A 19,320-nucleotide genomic window follows, 5' to 3' on the forward strand; every position below is an offset into this window, starting at 1 on the left:
ACTATAAATCGTGGATGTTGCTTGTCAGCTTGGTGTGTGACTGTGGAATGAATAAATAGGTAAAATTCCACTAAGGCTATAGTTCGCTCGATCATTCTGCTGTGCAAAAATAGAAATAAAAGCTCTCCCCGTCCTCTCACTCCTTAGTACCAAAACATTCATACACACATTAAGAAAAAAAACTGCAATGGTGCAATGGTCGCTGATCCAATTCCTTTCTTTCCTGAGTCTGCCCTGATGCTACTTATGAATTTGCCTACTCAAGAAATGCAATAAAACAGAAAAAAGACGGCTTCATTCTGCTTCAGTGATCTATATCTAAGGAAAGCACATAAATTTCCCAATGAAATCCATAAGTGAAAGACGAGGCCAAGCCCTACCTATATATCTTCAAAGTTACAGAGACAAAGAGGTGCCAACTCTGTGCCCTCTGAAAGCACAAAATCTCCTCCACACTTACCTAAGCAATTTTCACAAGATTAACAGATGTAAAGATGATCTAGTTAGCCTACGCCTTGAAGGGGTTTAGGCTGGCTGAAAACCTGCCGAGGAGCCACATTTTAGGAGTTCACAATGCTATCTGATAGTTAAGCGTGAGGAAGGGATGAGAACAAGCCAAGTAATAGCAGCTTCCCTTCATTCCCTCCACCTGTAGAAGTGGAGGGGAGAAAACGGAAACCCACCCTTCAGACTAAGCTGTTTTCCCCTTTTTAAGCTATTCCCACATAAACGGGGAAGATAAAAATGGAATGTTGAGGAAACACTATGCAAATTTTTATATATCTAGATACAAAAATTTACATAGGTTTTTAATTTTTATTTTTAATGTAACACAGTCCTGCCCGTCTCTAACACTTCCCATGCTGTTTCCATTGAAACGTTTCCTCTTACCGGCAGCAACATATCATTTTATCAGGATGCCAGGAGATCATTTCCACACAATGCCAGCAGATGTAATTTTCTTAGATGCACACACAGTTCATCATTTAGATACTAGATGACAAGGTGATCGCAGGGTGACTCTGTAATGCAAGTTTGCTGTTTGGTATTTTGAATTCTCAAATGATAAAAAAAAGACTTATCAAATATAAATATCTTTAAGAAAAAAGTAACAAAAGTGCTACATATGATCAAGGAAAACAATTCCATTAGTTTCTGCTACTTAAAGTAGGTTTGCTTTACAAATATTACCACATCCATTATCAGTATGGCTTCCAATTATTAATTAAATTGCTCGTAGCAGTATAGCTTTCTCACATCTTAACAAGGACAGAGTAAAGAGAACACAAAACATTCACACCCCATTTCTCAGGTAAGAGATCCTCCTGCCTTTAAACAAACAAAAAGAGTTCGTATTTAGGAGAATATTTATGCTATGATGGTTACCTAGCAAAGGTCAGATGCAAAAGTTCTCCAATAACCCTTCAGGCTAGTCAGGACATAGGCATTAGTTACACAGGTGTGTAAAAATCCACTCACCCATTTTTATGACCTTAATACTTTCCTGGAAAACATTGCTTTTGAAAGTGGCAAAGTGGAGAGGGGAGTAGGGTGGGGATAGAAAAGGCGAGAGAATAAAAGGTGAAATTGTTAATGACAGATCAATAGAGTCTAGACCTCTTCTGAGCAGGCACTGCTAGCCATGCCAAATAATGAATAGTGGTTTTGAGAAGTGGACTGTTGTCCATTAGACATTCAGCTCATGATCCCAGGCTGGGCTTCAATCATGGTCCCAGAGGCAGAAGGCAGTACTTATCCACTAAGCCACGCAGCTTGTGAGAGTAGAGGATGTCTGTGTTGAATATGTGAACATCAACCGAAATATGTGAATGTGTTTCCAATGGACATTCTCAGCACAGCACCCAAAAGTATATCAAGTCACTGTATGACCAGTGAGGCACGGCTTATTGCAGCTGGAAATCATTTATTCCCATGCTGAAGTGGGGTTTCTAGTGTTCTTTTTACTCTCTGTTGATACTCCCGATCTGGTGTCCATCGACCCTGTGCCACTACCTCAGCTTGCATCCTTTCAGTCTCAGAGAAGGAAAAGCGTACAGACTATTTTTTGTAACACAATCTCTAAGGGTATCCAAGATTTTAAGTGTAGCCTAAGACTTGTAATTGAGGGCTGTCTAAAATACCTGGAAGCACTTTGAATGCTAAGACAGAGCAGCAAGATTTTTCTAGCCACTGGGGCTGGGAGAGGGAGGTTGGTTGGTTGGTTGATTATTTATTGGGAATTAATACTGAGAGAGTATATGCAAAGGCTGAGGGCACCATGCCATCTTCACAGAACAAGACCCTAACAGCTAACTGACGTACAAGAAACTGCAAAGTTATACTGTAAGAACACATATTAAGGACCGAGGAAAGTCTGCTAAGGTGCTACGTCTAAAACTAAGTTACTTCTTGCTTCGACCCTCCCCTTTCTTTGTATCAGTCGTCGTCTAGAGCCTCTGTCTTGATCTCGTTGGCTCCTTGCCGGGCCAATGCCAAGATGGTGTGGTTTACCGCTGCCATTTCCACGGCTAATGAAATGGGGTCTTGATGGTCACTATGGCTAGTGCTGTCATCCTGTGCATGTGGAAAGGAGAAGAGAGAAGCACTGTTACTCCGTAAGTAGAAAAACAGCAGATAAAACTAGAGTGTAAAGTAATGGACTAGGGACAGTGAATTGCACATTCGTTACAGGGTAGAACGTGAAAGGAATTTACAAAATTGATTTAGGACTGATTTCCCTCACTGTGCAGACAAAGGTAAGCAAGGCAAGGAGTGGGGTACCCAATTTTCAAGACAGAAATTGGAGGGGGGGATATTCTGAGAAAATATTAAATTATAAAGATAAAAGTGATACACAAGGTATGTCAGGAAACCAGACTAAGACAGGAATCATTATGCATTGCACAAATTCATGCTATGTTTACATTTGGAATATACAGTTCTGATCATCCCATTTAAAGAGGGCACAATAGAACTAGAAAAGGTAGAGAGAACGGTAGCCCAGGGGAAGAGAGGCATGGTGTGGCTTCCTTACGAGGAGAGGCTAAACAGACTGAGGTTCTTCAGTTTGAAAAAGAAATGGCTGATGGTTGATATGGTCAATGTTTATTACAGATAATTAGTAAAATAGAGAACAATTGTTCATCGCTTCTTGTGATCTAGTAAGCAAGGGCACTTACTGGAATGATAATACATTCCAAAGCAGCAATAGGAAGCACTGCTTCACTTATCACAGTTCAGTTGTAGGATTCACTGATTTTTAGATCAGATTAAAGTTAAAATGGCTTTAAAAGGCAACGTTAGACAACTTCAGGGAAAATTAGTCTACTAGAAATGTATTAAAACAGAAAGTGGATACACTGCCTGGCTCGGGAAGCCTCTCAAAACTACTGACATCCAGAAGCTGGAAGCTACTATAATAAAATCATTCTATATATTCTTTAAAATTACTTTTTCTTTAAATTCTACTACTGACCTCACTCAGAACCAGGATACATACCTAGACTAACCCTTTGTCTGAGCCAGTATCCTGCGAAGACACTGAATTCACACAGTAATAGGGAAAAAGATGCTGAAAGCCTCCTAGACTGTTAAGAAAACAGTGCAATGATTTTGGGGGCTCCTTCTAGAGGTGCATAATGGCCATACAATAGCAGACCTAAAAGTCTGACAATTCTGGCATGAATTTTGTAGTGAATTGTACATGTTTCTCAGTCTACATGAGAAAGAGGGCCTGGTTTTCAATAATAAGAAGGAGAACCAGCAATACCCAAACTCTAATTCCAGCTGCCAAATAAATTCTTCCGGAACTTCAGGCAAAATCATGGTGTTTTCCCCTCTTTAAAGTGGGGTACTAATAGTTACCACACCATGATCTCACAACTTTTTAAAATTATTATTATTGACAGAAAGGAAATGATAAACATTTATCAGTCTTCCAACAGCCTTTAAGTGATGAACTTGTGAAATTTAAAATGTGTTATGCATTTTTAAATTAAGACGACAGGTGGCAAATGCTGAGGGGGACAGAAAAGCCAGGATTTGGTAAAATCCTGAGGTTATTTAAAGGAATGCATTCCTTTACAACAAATGTCAGCCAAATATTGTGATGTGTGCACACTCTAAGGGCCTCTCAGTAATCTTTACCACTGTAAGAAATACAAAGTCCTGACTTCTGGAGCTCTAGGCACTTCATTAGTATTTGGATGAACTTTGCGTTTTAAAGTTTACTAGAGTTCAAGTGTTGCTGTGGAAAACAGAATTTATGGTTTTAACAGCTAAGGGACGTTAAATGGTCATCAGGAGAGCTTGCCATTTAATCAGCTTTGCTGCTAATGCCTAACCAAACTTCACAGAGGAGCCCAGCTAGATTACTGAGAAATGTAATTTTTAAGGACTCTAAACAAAGATCTTTAAATTTTAATAACCAATTTATTTCTCCTTTCAAAGTATTTTGGATAACACACAGATGAAAAACATAGTTTGGGAGTCTACATAATACTTCCTCTCAGTGTTCAGGTCCTGTATCTGACAGACAAGGAATTATCAGTGCTCGGCAGCAGTTTTAAAATATTTTATAACAGTCACAGAGCAGCCTCTCATCATCTAGAGCTAGCGAAGTTGGTTCCACCAAATCTGCTGGTGATGACCTATAAAAAGGGCCTTAATACCCATCAGAAGCAGAGCGGCTGGGAATGCCTTTGCCAGATATCTGTCGTATTGGGCCACAGCCAAGTATGCTAGGGACTCATTCCAGGACACTCAGTTGCTATTACACTCCACCAGCAGCCTTTATAGAGGGAGACCTACCTACTTCTCCCAAACGAGTCAATTAAAAGCGATCTGCCCACCCCAGATGTTGGGTGTAGCACAGAACGCAGCTCATATCAGAACCAAGTGAACTGTTTAAGTCCACTGGTGCCAAGCACACACAGCCCTGGGGGGTTTGGCCAACACTGACACCTGAAGGAAAATTGGGAAGGGGATGCAATACCTGTCAGGAAGGTGTGTGAAGGAAGGGTCACCAACTTTAGGGTAGGTGAGGGCTCAGAGTGCGGGAAGGGGTATTCTTTTGCTAGAGAATTTAAAAAAGAAGTTGCTGTCAAGGGTTAAAAACAACCAAGAAAAATAGAGAATAGGCAAGAGTTAAAATGCAAAAAGAAAAAAAAAAAAAAGACAGATAATATGTAAACAATCCCAATAGTGGCACATTGTTGCAGAACAATACGGAACAGGTATGGGGCCAAATAACCGTCAAACTTTATTTAATCAAATCCTTTCCCCCCACCCTTCACCCTTTGTCTGTCAGTGTCTGAGGGACGGATCCTGAGACACTCCTGAAAGGTACTCCCACAGACAAACACAGGGAGCTCAGCACCTTATAGGAGGGTGCTCAGTATCTTGCTGGGCAAGGTTGACAAAAGGGATTCTAAAGTGTACTGGGCAGGGGCTTACTGCTGTACTTGTCTGGCTGCCAGATAAGCAACTCACAGTAGCTGTAGCACAGGCTATAACGGAGACGTTTCTTGCAGAAAGAAAGAATAGGTGCAAGAGGAACACAAATGCCTAGTTTTGCAGGGACGCATGTTGGTGCCTGATATATAGGAGCAGCTGTTAAAGACCTGTACATCCTTTCTGAAGGGTGGATAACTAGAATGGTGCCAGGGGTAAGGAGAGCGCAAGTTATGCATGGTGCACTAGGTGAGTTAACACTCTCCTAACATTTTTCATACATTGCGTGTGGCGTGAATGGTGTAACTTGCTTGTTTGGAGCAGATCCTCCTGTCTTCTTCTACCTTCTCTGCTTCTCTGCCTCCCTCTGAACATCTTCCCTCCTCCTCCCCATTGCGTACTTGCCAAGTGTCCTGTTGTATGACAATAAATCCATGTGGGTGAATACTGGTTGCTCAACACATTCAAACAGGGGAGCTGTGCTCTTCCACCTTCCCCGTTACAATTACATAAAAGCAAAACAAAAACAAGAGACATCTGTTTTGCGAGAGGTAGAGGGCCTCTTCATGTGCCACGTGAACTCTCCGTTTTTGGGCCACGCAGCTCATTCACCATGCTTACCTGCTCTGAGTAGTCATTGCCATCAACGTCGTCACTGTTGGAATGACCTCCCGGACTCTGTACATCTATTCCATGGCTCTCCAGGATTGCTGCTTCTTCGAAAAAAGCAAATGGATCCCTAATTTATCTGATGCATTAGAGTAATTAAAAGTAACTACTTTTTTTTTTTTTTCAAGGAGTTAGAATAACTGGAAGAACAGAGTTAGTTCTTAGCCTCTTCCTCTTCACTCTCCAGTATTTGGGAAGGTAGCACATGTACAGATACTGGTTTGCCTGAAATCCTTCCCTGCCAACTAACAGACTTGTTTGCGAGTAAGAATCCTTGTTTTCCAGCCAGTCCTATTAGAAATTAGCTTAATTTCTAATGCACTGGAGTGGCAAAGGCATTCCCTGTAGATCTTCCCACATAGTTTGGACTGGCAGGACTTGAGGGGGGCGGGGAGTGTCTGAAAATAGATGGAGAAATTTTTTAAAGCACTTAAGGGATTTAAAAACACACATATCTTCATCTTCCAGTAGGATCCATGCATCTAAACCTCCCTTTGGTCTTTTTAATCTTCTTCCAACCCTCTTCCCCATGCAGTACAGATACAGCTGTAACTCCACCCACCTTGGACTGACTTTGCTTTGTCGTCCCCCCCCCCACCCTTCAACAGACAGATTTCATTTTTAGAAAAAATAAATTTAGGTTAAATTTCAGTAACACATTAAATGATGTAGAAAGAAATTTTCTTATTCATAAATATGGCAAAAAGAAGCAGATGGCAAAAGGGCATAACATTTGACATTTGCAAAAATACTGGTAATAGGCAGGTATGGATCTCTGTCTATGTACTGCAAATGTAATTCTGCATAGTATCTAACTAAGGGCATAAAATTGTGCATGCATTGCAGAAGTTTGTTGAATCCTGGCCACTAATGTTAGTTCATTCACATTAGAATGTCTTATGTTCATTCACATTAGAAGGTCTACTTCTAGCAAGTTCAGAGTCACTTCTAATTCCCTTACGATCAGCAACTTGCATGAAGAACCTGCAGGGCTAACTCTGAAGTGACTTTTGTTTTATCCTGATCATCAAGAAAAATTATTACTTTGTTCCAGCCACTTGTCACTGTGCAAGCCCTTGGAAAGCAGTAAGGAGCACAGATGTAACCAGAATAAGCAGTTGGCTTGCAGAACCTTTGGTCCTAGTGCCTGTATGTGAGACGTAAAACAAGTCGCCTGGACTCTTAGATCCCTGTGGGGTCTCAGGGATGGCAATAAGAAAGACACCCCCAGGTTTTGGCTGAAAGAACAAGCACATTTCAGTGGAACACAGACATAAGGAAACTTGCAACCAGATAAAAGCTCTTCACAACAGCCACCTTTCATTTAAACAGCACGCTAAAGTTGTGAACTAGCCTTCGTCTCAATTTCCCTTATTTCCAATGCAGATATTTTTAAGTTTTATTTTAGATTTTATTTTGGATACCCAAAGGAGCCTGAGCATAGGGAAGCATGATTCTCCTTCCACCAACAAAATTCTCACTTTGGCTTTTGAAACTGATCTTCCAGTAAAACTTCTTAACTGCATCATTTTCCTGCACTGAAGATGGAATTCCATAAATTAAATTCCTACCTATATTTTAGAAAAAATCTGGAACAGCAAGAGACTAATTTTAAAAATTGCTCCACATTTCTATTAAGAACGTCAGAACCTCTCGTATTTTCATTAATACAGTCTTACGTCATTTCCATCTCTCCTGAGCAAGTGTATGTACTAAACCTTGAAAGCAGGCTCTCTGATACATTACCGATATTGGCTCTTCTCTTGATTTCCTTTCTTCTGTTGGCAAACCAATTGTACACTTTAAGGGAGGTAACTCGCTCCAAATCTGATAACTTTTTTCCTATGAAATAACAGGGAGAAAAAAACAAACAAACAAACCAGCACTGTTACTCACTGGGTTCCAGAGGTAGGCAAAAGACCCTTACACATGTGATAAACCCCTGAAACACAGACAGCACTGAAAAGTTATTATAACTGAGAATAAAGTGAATTTTATGTAAATCAAAGTACTGTGCCCAGATGGTACGGTAATAAATGCCAAATATCTTTCTAAAAACAAAGTAGCCTTTCTTCTTTCTTTTAAAACTTGAAATACAGGAATTTCTTTGCAGCTTCAATCAACAAAATCCAGAGCTGTGGGAGAAGAGAGGGCTGCTTTTCTAGTTCAAGCACAAAACTGAGATTCAAAAAACTAAAATTCATTTCACCGCCCTGCCACAAATCACATACCCTTGGGCTAGTTCTCTTACTATGTGTCGAGAGGATATAGTTCCATGACGCGTTTTCTTCAGCAGCAAAATGAATTAAGAAATTCTGTGTTTCCCCCCCAATGCGCTTTCCTTCCTCTCCACCATCACTCACCATCGTGCTCCCATGGTACTAATCACACCCTCCCCATTGTGCCAGGACACTCGTGATCTTTTGGGAGAAGTGGAGGATGTTGGAAACCGGATCACTGGAGTTTTACACTTAAACCGGCAAATAAAATCCCAACAACCACCAGCCAGCTGCAGGAGACAATCCCTTCTCCTGATCACCAGTATAAAAGAGGAAAGACTGGAGGGATTCAGCATTGCGGGGACAGCATGGAAACCTCTTCAGCTGGCCCTGACCCTATTCAATGTAGCTGCATTCTCAGTCCTCTGCAGGTTTCATGGGGATCAGACTCCCCTGCTTCAGACTGTTTCTCAAAGTTTATTTATTCAGCATACAAAACATTCATGTAATTGCAGCAATCTGCAAACTTAAATAAGTAAGGAGAGATAAGACAAGTGAAAGAAAGAAAAATCTGGAAATAGATAGCTATGCTGTTTCCTAGCGCTTTGCATCAGTACTACTCACAGTATTTTACCGATCCTAAGACACACAATTTAAGCAGTTTGGTCAAAGTTGCTAAATCAACAAGCAGCACAGTCAGGAATAAAATCATAACCTCTCTGGTGCTCTACCCACCAGATCATTCTGATTCCACAACGAAAAGACAAGAGGCAACACATAAAAGTTGTGACAAGGGAAATTTTGACTAGGCATTAGGAAAAGTATTTTGCCATGAGGGTGCTCAATATTGTGGAGCAGGGACCCAGAGATGGGAAAATCTCCAGTTTGGGAGATACTCAAAACTGAATTATGAGGTAAAGCCCTGAGCAACCTAATCTAAGCTGGTTCTGCTTGACCAGATATCTCCAGAAGTCACTTCCAGCCTAAATTGCTCTCTGATTCTGTGCTATCCTATGACGGTTCCAGTGTTCAGGAGTCATGCCTTAGCTTTCTTTTGCATTCATTTTTATTTATATAAAACCTAAATATACCCAAAATATGAGTTCTGAAAACTATGTAAATGTTTGGTTAGCAAAACTAAGCAAAGGCAGGTGTGTCCACTAATCTGGGCTCACTAATACTACACTGAATATTCACGCTCTTTCCCCAAGTATGACTTCTCCGGGAGCAGGGAAAATACAACTTGTTGACCCAACTGCAAAGTACTCCATTAATAAACAGATTTTAATATGAGATCCCTGTCTAGAAGCTGTAAGGAAAACCGAGAAACAGAAAAGCTATGCTCCTTACTCCTCTGAGGACCTGCTGTATGATCTCCAGCAAGCCTCAGTCTGTGAACCTAACAGTTCCCATCTGTAAAAAGGAACCAGTAAAACCCACTTTTGTGGAGTGTAATAAAATTCTGAGATCACTACTGAGTGCTTGTATAAGTACTTCAAAATAACTGAACATAAAGAATGAAAACCTTTCAGACATGTTTATTTTCTTAGTAATGCCATTTACAAAGCTGTATAAATGAAATGTTCAAATGCACAACTTGTACTTCATATCTCAAACAGTGGGAATTTAAGTTGCAGGCATTGGCATTTAGGTTTGAAAATTGCATTGACTGTCATGTTCATCCAAGTATGGCAGCTCTGAACAACACAAGTTATAGAATGCTCAAGAAGAAATCTACTACTAGTTGAGAGAGCTACATTTGTTAGTAATAGCCATAAAATGAGATTTGCTGAATTTAGCAGGAGATGTTGAAATCTAATTGCGGTTGCCTTTGGAAGGGACACCATGATCAGCTCCTCACCTGGCTTTTGTATAACTGCATTACAGGCGTTGGCAATTTCTTCTCTCTTTGCCTCGTCTGGATATTGATTCTCATTGAAGTAACTGCAAGGGAAGGAGGGACAAAAAAAAAAAAAAAAGTTTTTTTCAGAAATCAGAGCATGAAGGCTCCAAAGCAGCTTCGCTAAAAGGTGTCAACTGCTAGTTTATGCATCACTCCTGGTAGTCTCTGCATCGCTCTTACAGAGGTAACACAGACACAGTAAATTTTATGTAAACCTGCATATGCATAAGGTAGTATCAGCATGCACTCATATCCACACAGAGTGGATAAAACTTCCCAAATACCTCAGATAAATGAATATTATCTCAGCATTTGGAATACTGTTCTAGGAGATACAAAGTAAGCAATGATACGAATATCAGGTTAAGACTGTCAAGTGAAGCATTATGTCAGAAGACATCACAGGTCATGCGTCTGCCTTTATTATCATTTACCTATTTTTTTTCCTGACATACCCCCAGTTTAGGCAGTGTCCTACAAATGAAGGAGCTGTTCAATATTTATTTTGATCCCTGGGTTAATACACACACATATCTATTTATACATATAATGCACAAACACACACAAATACTGTGTACTTTAGACAGATATGGTATGAAGATTGTACAGACAAAACTACACAGTAATAGATTAAGATTTCTAGAGTCAGACTGTTTTCTTTTTTTGAAAAAATCACAATTTAAAGATTTTAAATCTTCCTCAGAATAACACATTGAGTATAGCATATTTTAACAGCATTTTTTCTGAATAATTGTGATTTTATTGTACTTTATATGCAGTAAACATCCTATAAAAGTTAAACTGTTCTTTCTTTTATTTCATTTAAGTGCTTTACAAATTTTAATGAACTGATTTACATTCTACAGAACTTATCAGATTTGCATTAAAAACAACAAAAAGTCCTGTTTACTTCAGTGGACTCTGATAAGCATGCCATAAGCAGGGACTACTACATTTTTTTCTGTAGATTGTCCATAATATATAATCCTAAGAATTCTTTGATCAACTTTGATCAGCAGCAGGTTCAGCTGTTGGACAGCTGCTCTGTATTTGAAAATAAGACATTTCCTTTAATTGTAGATCACTTGGTAGTAGGAGATTTAAGCATATTTAGGCAATTATTATTTTCCACAGTCATATTTCTCCTTCGGTGGATTGGCCCCAGCACAGTTACTTTCTATGGAAACCTGGATTCCGTTCCATACAGCAACTGTTTCTGTCCAACCTTCTTTTGAGTAAGTAATACTAATGTAGATCTCACAATTTCACTTCCAGTTTATTTCAATTCACTGTAAATACAAGTTTTGACCATTCAGTTTGAATTTTAGGTACTATTTCTTCATGCCATTGTCCACAGTTTTATTTACAGTTGCAGCTGTGCCCACAAACAGAGTCCTATTTCAAAGATGCTACTCATTGACTAAGAGAAATCTCACATTAACACAGGTAGTTGCACTCTTAATGTACTGCCACTTGATTTGCTAGCTTAGAGAGCAAATGAAACCACAGAAATAGCTCCATGTTCGCTAAATGAAGGGCAGACTACGTCTATACTACCGATTTGGGCTTTGGAGGCAATCACATTTACACATAAACATCCGCTACTTCTTCCCTGGACCTCTGAGTTGCTATTACAAAGTAAATCTGAAGAGACTGACCATAACTGCAATTCCCACTATGCTTGATCCTACTCTGAAAAAAAAGATGAGACTTTGCCATTAGATCTGAAGAGGAGGACACCTGGTTACACTTAGTTTCTGTGAAGCTTTGAGTATGTAGCACTGTCAACTCTGGCACTGCCACCAGCAGGAATGCTCCCTGAATTATCAGCAAGAGATTTGATTTTTTTTTTCCCTTCCCCTCCCAGCAATACACCCAGTCTCTGGGCATGGTATTTTTAAAAGTATATCCTTTCCTTTTCCAGATTTATCATCCTTTCTATTATTACAGCCTTTGAAATGATATTTGTGCCTATCTTAACTTGCAAATTCTGTTCAAAGGGGTTGTGTTCCATACAAAGTTTTTTTTGGAGCATGGAGAGCTTGCAAAACAGACCAGAAAATGCTTTTTCTAGCAGACAGTGATGGAAGCAGAAGTTCAGGATCCCAGTCCAACTGCCTCATGACAGTGTCTCAGCCCTCCCACCAACAAAATAGAGCACCCCACTCTCAGCCCAGAACCATTTCCTCTTTTAAGTGCCATGAGATAAAGGAACATCGAGACATCACAGCTGAAAACTGCTGTACTATTATTGAAATGAATATATTGTATGACCTGGAGTCCTAATCAGGAATCCAGGTCATCACTATGTGTACAAAAATAAACTCAGCAAATTTTGGAGCCATAATCGCTATTTTATGGACTCCCCTTGCTGAACATTATTTTGCTTATAGATACTTGTCAAAAGTCAAGAACAAACACCACGAAAGAAACCCCATAAAACTAGAAAACCTGATGGGTCTGCATGGTGGTGTACTAAAACCAGAAGATGAAACCCTGATATCATGCGGTATTATGGATCTAGATCATATGTGGTCACAAAACTGCTAGACAATGCCTAACTTTATGGAAGAAATGACAAAAGATGTAAAATGAAGTGTATATTGAACTCTCCATTCTTATGTTGATGGAAGAAACTGAGACATTGATTAATGAAGACAACACAAGAGCCACTAGTGATCCTTCTCTTGGCACGTAACTAAACAGTATCCCTTTAGCAAGCCGCTGACCGCCATATGCTTTTGCTGCCTCCAACAAAAAAGCTCACATTTTCTAATAATAACAAAACCTAGGCTCAAGTTTATAATTCTCCGGGATAACAGGAAATCTCCCTGTGATGGAGCTAACTTTCAGAACTGGACAATGAATGAGACCTGTCTTCTGGCAAACAAGGCAGTTTTCTTTGTGATTTAGAAAAATCTTGCTGCTGAAACAGTCATTCTTAACATATTTTACAACTGACTAAGCTATAAACATTTTTATTTGATTGAATCAAAACGTATTTTTTATCATTCTGAAACATTTTCTTTAAATTCTAACACAAATTTCTTATCTTTTAATGTAAATGTCTAAAAGTTTCTACAAGAAAAGTGATTCCCACTTGAAAATCTGAATTTTTTTTCATCCTGGTTTTATGAAAAAACACCAAAAACCTGAGAAGTTTTCAGGCAGCTCTCCTGGCAAGAAAGACATTTTCATGGAGATCACAAAGCTAAGCGGGTACCAGAGGGGAGCTGGAAGGGCACTACCGGAGTAGTTAAACTTGGTTTCTGTAGTTGACACAGTAATTTTAGAACGTGCCCCTCCTTCCACCTGCTGGCTTATTCCTTATCCACCTTAATGACCTGCCTCCTCCTTTCCCCACACATTCAAACTGCCTATAAACTTGCCCAACCCTCAACTCATGCTCCCGAATAATTCTTCTCTATCACCATATTGTGCTTTTAACCTTTGACAGAGTGCAAGCTGGTTTTATCAGAGAAGAGATTATACTTGGAAGTTTTCAGTCTTAAAGGAAAAGATCTCATAGCTAAAGGTAACCAAACCCATACAATCTCAACCGTAAGAGCTGATTTTTATCCTCACCCTCCAAATTCTCAGTATACACTCTCTAGCAACACATCATATTTTGTTCCCATTGCTTATTTCAAGGCCTTAATGGGACTTGTGGGTGATACACTATGACACAAAGCACAACATTTAAAGCCTCCCAACATTTCTGGAAAGTAGGCGAGAATAACTGAGTTTGCAAGACAGGGAAGCCATGGGAAAAAAATTCAAGACTTCCTCATTGACTGTTTTGGTTTGCTCATGTAGAAGTTGTGAAAACACTGTGAATTTTTTTACTACAGTTCTTCTTGCAAGCAGGAAATTAATTAATCTGCCTCCAGCTCTGTTCATCATCAGCCAGGTATACCCTTGCAAAGGGCCAGGGAAAGAATGTGGGAAGTCTGAATTTCTCTTCACAGCTACAAACCACAGCCTGTTCACAATCTGAAAAGCTCCTGAAAACTACAGATGAAAAATATGAAGCAATATGAACTTAAAAGGAAAAAAAAAAGAAAAAGAACAGGCACAAGTAAATCCTGCAAAGGCACACCGCTTTCTAGACAAAGGGCAGCTGTCAGCTGAATACCTTCAATGAAGAAACCAAATGATCTCTTTTGCAGAAAATGACAGTGGAGGATTAAAATGAAAAGTGGCCAAATAATTTACATGAGATGAGAATCCATATGATGGTAAAGAATGTAGATATCCTTGAAGCGGTTTCATTTCAATAACACTGAAGCCCAGAAAAATTGCAGATTCAGAGAAACCCTCTTTCTTTCAGGGATAATGTGCTTAGGACAATGATGGAGAGAGAATCCATCTCAGCCCCGGGCTCTGTAATGGAAGTAAACGCATTCCCCCCACTCTTTACCAAGGTGCCCCTATCTGAATTCCTGCAATAGCTGCCAATCTTTTTTTGCTCGGCTGTATGGCTTCTGTTATCCAGGCTGAGATATCAGATGCATTAAGCAGTGCTTCAGTAGTGTTCCTGATAATCCACAGTGGAAGTTTTGCTGCTTCGTATCAGCTTTGCAGCTGCCAGGGAAGTGTTTGAAACGACCCGAGCTATGGAGCAGCGGAAGGACGGCCGGGTTCGGTGCTTTTTCATAGGGCTGCATGTCAGACGCAAACAGATAAAACCCCAGAATTGCTCAAAAGACCCGGGGTTGGGGAAAGGCTTAGTTTACAGCATGACATAACGGTTAAAGCTTCAAAGTGTGGAAGTGATTCAAAGTAGAGAGGCTCAAATGTGTTTCAGGCTAACAATTCACTACAGGTCAGCTGTTACAGCAGAATTACACACACTCAAGGTGAGGTAATTCAGGTATGTGTGCACCAGGGCAATCTCACTGAAAGGAGGATAATTTACCTTGCAATTAACGGGAGGTAAGAATACGCAGATGGATATTTATTGAAGAACAGTGGACATGCTGCAAGTTCACTCCCTCGCTTAACTTTGTGTTGGTGTCTCTGGGTTCCCACTCCCATCAACGCAGAAACCACCCAGGAGCAAAATATCCCAGCACTCTTGCTGGGGTTCTAACTCCTCCACCGAAGACCATTTTTCCTGAGACTCAGGCTGCAGTCCAGCTTAACGCAATTTAAGCACAGACTGAAAGGAATGGTGCTATCCTCTCCTTCATTCCCTTTTTGCAGGAAGGTTTTCTGCCCAACTGCTTCTCTGGTCCAGCTTTCCACACATGCCAAGAGCAGTGGTTGTGCAGCCAAGGGAGGCGGGTAGGAGATGGCTGAAACACACAGCTGGGACCAGTTCCTTCAATGGCAGCTCGCACACATCCTCTTCAACTGATGCTAAAAGCAAAGCCTGAGCGATGGGCTCGGCGACTGGCCCGGGGACATATGGAAAAAAAGAACTGCCCATTTTTCCCCAGCTTCCATCTGACCCTTGTTGATGAACAGATCTTGCTGCTACCGCGGACGAAGCTCCCTGCCAAACCCTCTGGTGTCTCAAAATACACGAGAGCGCAAGCTGCTCTTCTGTCTTCGATAAGACTGCCTGTAATTTCAGCTCCCTATCTGGTTTCCCTCCAAACTGTACCTCTGCTTTCCACTGACAAGTTACATAAAACACTCAAATATAGTTACCTACTTTATCTCTCATTAGTGTATTTATCAACAGAGTATCACCCAGCAGCAAGAGGTCATTGTTTCAGTCTTTGTGGCTTTTAACAGAACTATTATTCAGGCTGTCAAATCAATGGAAATATTTCTGAAGTTAGTCTGTCATCTGTGCCTGAGATCTTATCTCTGCATGGCATGAGACAGACTGTCAGAGAAGTGACATTCAAAGTGTAATCTCATCAGAAAGTGTAATGACTAGTTTATTTCCCAGTAAATTCTGGCCAAGAATATCACTAATGCCATTTTCAGTGAGGTCAACAGATGACACCATCTATTTTATCTACCGATATTTCTACAGATTCTGTAATAACAGTATGCGTGTCAACTAAACAGTTCACCCCACAATATATAGTAAAGTCATTTCTATTTTAGACAGCAAAATTAAAGCTCAAAGATATCCTTTCCACAGATAAACTCTGATGGGAGCCGAGAATTACACTGAAGACACCATCTTCTCTTTTCCCTAGGACTGCAAAATGTAACCAGCAGTTTAGTTGCTACAGGAAACATCTGGTGAGGCACTTTTGCACTTGAGATCAGCCAAGGATGAGAACAGCAGCTCTCTGGATGCAAGCAGATGAACTCGAATGTAGCCATTCCTGCAGCATCAGCTCAACTAGACCTTCCATCCAGGCAAAAGGCAAATTTAAAAAAAAAAATCCCAAACCCAGAAAAAACACTGATGAACACAACTGCTATAGCTCTCTACTGTCTTCCCTATAGCACTATCATTTAGGGAATGGCTTTCATAGGCGTATGGATTTAAAGGACTGAAAAAACCACTGTAGGACTCTAGCTTGACCTCTTCTACAGCACCGACCAGAGGTTTTGCAGCAATTCTGGCATTAAGCCCAGATCTTCTGTTCGACCTACAGAGATATCCAGTCCTAACATAAAAATTTGGCGTTTTATCCAATGCAGAATCTACCATAACTTTCAAGAGGCTTTGGAACCAAACTGTAAAAAGCCTCACTCTTTAAAAATCCGCATCTCATTCCCAGCTTGAGCTTTCAACCCCAGGGTATTGCCATATTCTGTCCAGGGAGAGAACAGTTTTTAAGTCTCTGACGGTAAGAGATGTTTCATTCTTGTACTTCTTTTCATGGCCAGTGCAAATTTGGAGGAGAGATCTCAATAGGACTAGATCACTTAGAGCACCAGACTTATATAAATCATAATTATTTCGCACCTCAGTATGTGTTTGTGTACGTAAATTGCATAGTCGTTTCAGTACACATTAAAAAAACTGGTACAATAGAGCTGACTCTCTATTCCAGTTTTACAAATCAGTGCCTAAACTCTGAGACAGTCATTTTACTGATGTTTCTTAGCAGGAACCTACTCTGCAATGTAGATTAAAACACCAAAAATACACCTTGCACTGGAGTGCATAAAACTGTATGACCTTCAAAGCTACTAGAACATCATGAAGATTCTAATTTTTTAAAAATCATTTTCTCAGTATTTTGACAGTGGTCTCAAGCACCAACACAATCCTATCAAGCTATTAATATTATCCTAAAATTTGTTTAAAACCAGAATTAATTGATAATAGCTCTGAAAGCCTCATACTTGCAAAAGATAATATATGCTTCCTAATCTATAGCACCCTACTGTCGAGATAATTAACAATTAAAAAAAGAATAGTTAAGACATCGGAGGTGGCGATTTACTCTTCCTTGTAATTGGATTTGGTGATAAGAGTATTTCTGAAATTACACAACAGCTCTCTTCTGAGTAGAAAGATTTGGAGTTTTTAGCATTTTGAAACAGACAGGTACTTCCTGCTTAAGGCACCTTGAAGACACTGACAGCAGACAACGGCTAAAATTTTATGATGACCCTTAAACTTAATGGTATCGCGGACTCCCAAACCCAACATAGTTAACTAAATTGTTCACAAAATAAAAGGGGGGGGGGGGGGGGGGGGGAGATGGAAATTTTTTGAAGCCAGCAAGTAACTAACACATTAAGACATGATAAAGTGAGAATTGTTCTGTAATATTTCAGCAACCAGTTGGTGTGAGCACACAGCACCTTCAAAGCTCTTCCTAACAAGGCATCTACACATGAATAATAGTATCTCTTGTTCTCCTTTATTATTGCAATATTTAAATTGAGACCTACACACCACAGGGATATTTATGCGCATTAAATCCTCTGGACTTAACTGACTGATAAACAAGACCTTTATGAAGATAACTGTGAAACAAACATCTCATCTACATTTTTTAACTTTGTACAGGGGAAGAGTTATTTATTATTATGTATGTGTGTATATATATAGGCATATATATGTGTGTGTGTGTATATTGATTATCTAGTTCTCACAAGGCAGGCAAAGCTAAGGCAGGGTCATATCAGTCCATGGATAAAACATCTCCAAGAAGGGATGAGACCCTGCAGAAATCAGCCCCAGCACTTCATTAAGAGCCCACCCACTTGTAAGGGCTGTTTTGCTGCGTGGTGACCCACATTTCCAATGAGATGTACCATAATCAACACTGTGGTTATTAGAGACACAGAATTCCAAGGCTTTATATGACAACACAAATAAATAGCTAAATGTATGACTTGGATTTTACATTACTCAACCCAAACCATCATTCTCTGCTCTCTTGAAGAAAATATTAAACTCATCAGAGTCAGAACACAGTTTTTGGCTCATCTAAAGTAAGGTATTTCTAGAAGAATAGCCTAGCCTTGCCTCAAAATTGCGCTTTAATGGGAAGTTCAGTACTGGATCATCACAAAAAATGTATGTACAGAATATCAAGTGTAAGCAGCAAGGTCCCTCAAGTTGTTATTAGTTTAGCCTCAGTAAGGTCATGTTTTTCAAAATTTTATAGTCCTTCTGGCTATGAAGCCTAAAGTCCCACTTTGTCCTAAGCCTCCAGGAGAGGCTCAGTATGAGCTGACAACTTCCAATATAATCACTAGCATTTCCCCTCAAAGATCTGCAAGTTTTCGTTTTTCTGTTTCCAGTATTGGACCAGAGTCAGCCCAGCTTAGAAGCTACACAGACAGCCACCACTGCTGCTGCATTTTCAGAAAGTAAAAACTGATTAGACTAATGAAAGGATCCTATAGGACTCAAAAGACAAGAAAAGGCCAATTCTTGCAGGATATTCAGCGCAAGCTTCTGATTTTGGGCTCATTACATGTATTTTTCCTAATGCCTAGTACCTCCAAGATCTGGACCAGAACTATTATTGTATTAAGTGCTGCATGGACACAAAGCAGAAAAAGGTATTTATTTTTCAAATATCAATCTATTCTCTGCCTTGCAATCTAAATACAATCCTTATATCCATCTGGATAGATATAAACAAAGGAGAACAAGAAATAATGTATTAACATAGGCCAGCATGCTATTTGGTTAAGCTA

The 19,320-nt window shown here is 39.9% G+C and overlaps 1 protein-coding gene across 5 annotated transcripts in view; it reads right to left on the minus strand.

Moving 5' to 3' along the window:
- Positions 1-1,078: 1,078 nt before the first annotated feature.
- Positions 1,079-19,320, minus strand: part of HMBOX1 (homeobox containing 1) — a 109,603-nt gene continuing 91,361 nt past the window's right edge. For 2 of the 5 annotated variants that reach the window (XM_049819224.1, XM_049819225.1), the window contains exons 7-11: positions 10,201-10,283; positions 7,867-7,962; positions 6,073-6,167; positions 5,733-5,864; positions 1,079-2,574 (exon numbers count right to left, since the gene is read on the minus strand). In XM_049819224.1, coding sequence (XP_049675181.1) covers positions 2,437-2,574; positions 5,733-5,864; positions 6,073-6,167; positions 7,867-7,962; positions 10,201-10,283 — 544 coding nt within the window. In that variant the 3' untranslated portion in view covers positions 1,079-2,436. Of the gene's footprint in view, positions 2,575-4,993; positions 5,075-5,732; positions 5,865-6,072; positions 6,168-7,866; positions 7,963-10,200; positions 10,284-19,320 lie in introns of all 5 variants that reach the window. The other 3 variants (XM_049819228.1, XM_049819227.1, XM_049819226.1) reach the window with 3 other exon arrangements.

This window comes from Accipiter gentilis, chromosome 16 (genome assembly GCF_929443795.1).
Source record: "Accipiter gentilis chromosome 16, bAccGen1.1, whole genome shotgun sequence".
Lineage (NCBI taxonomy): Eukaryota > Metazoa > Chordata > Aves > Accipitriformes > Accipitridae > Astur > Astur gentilis.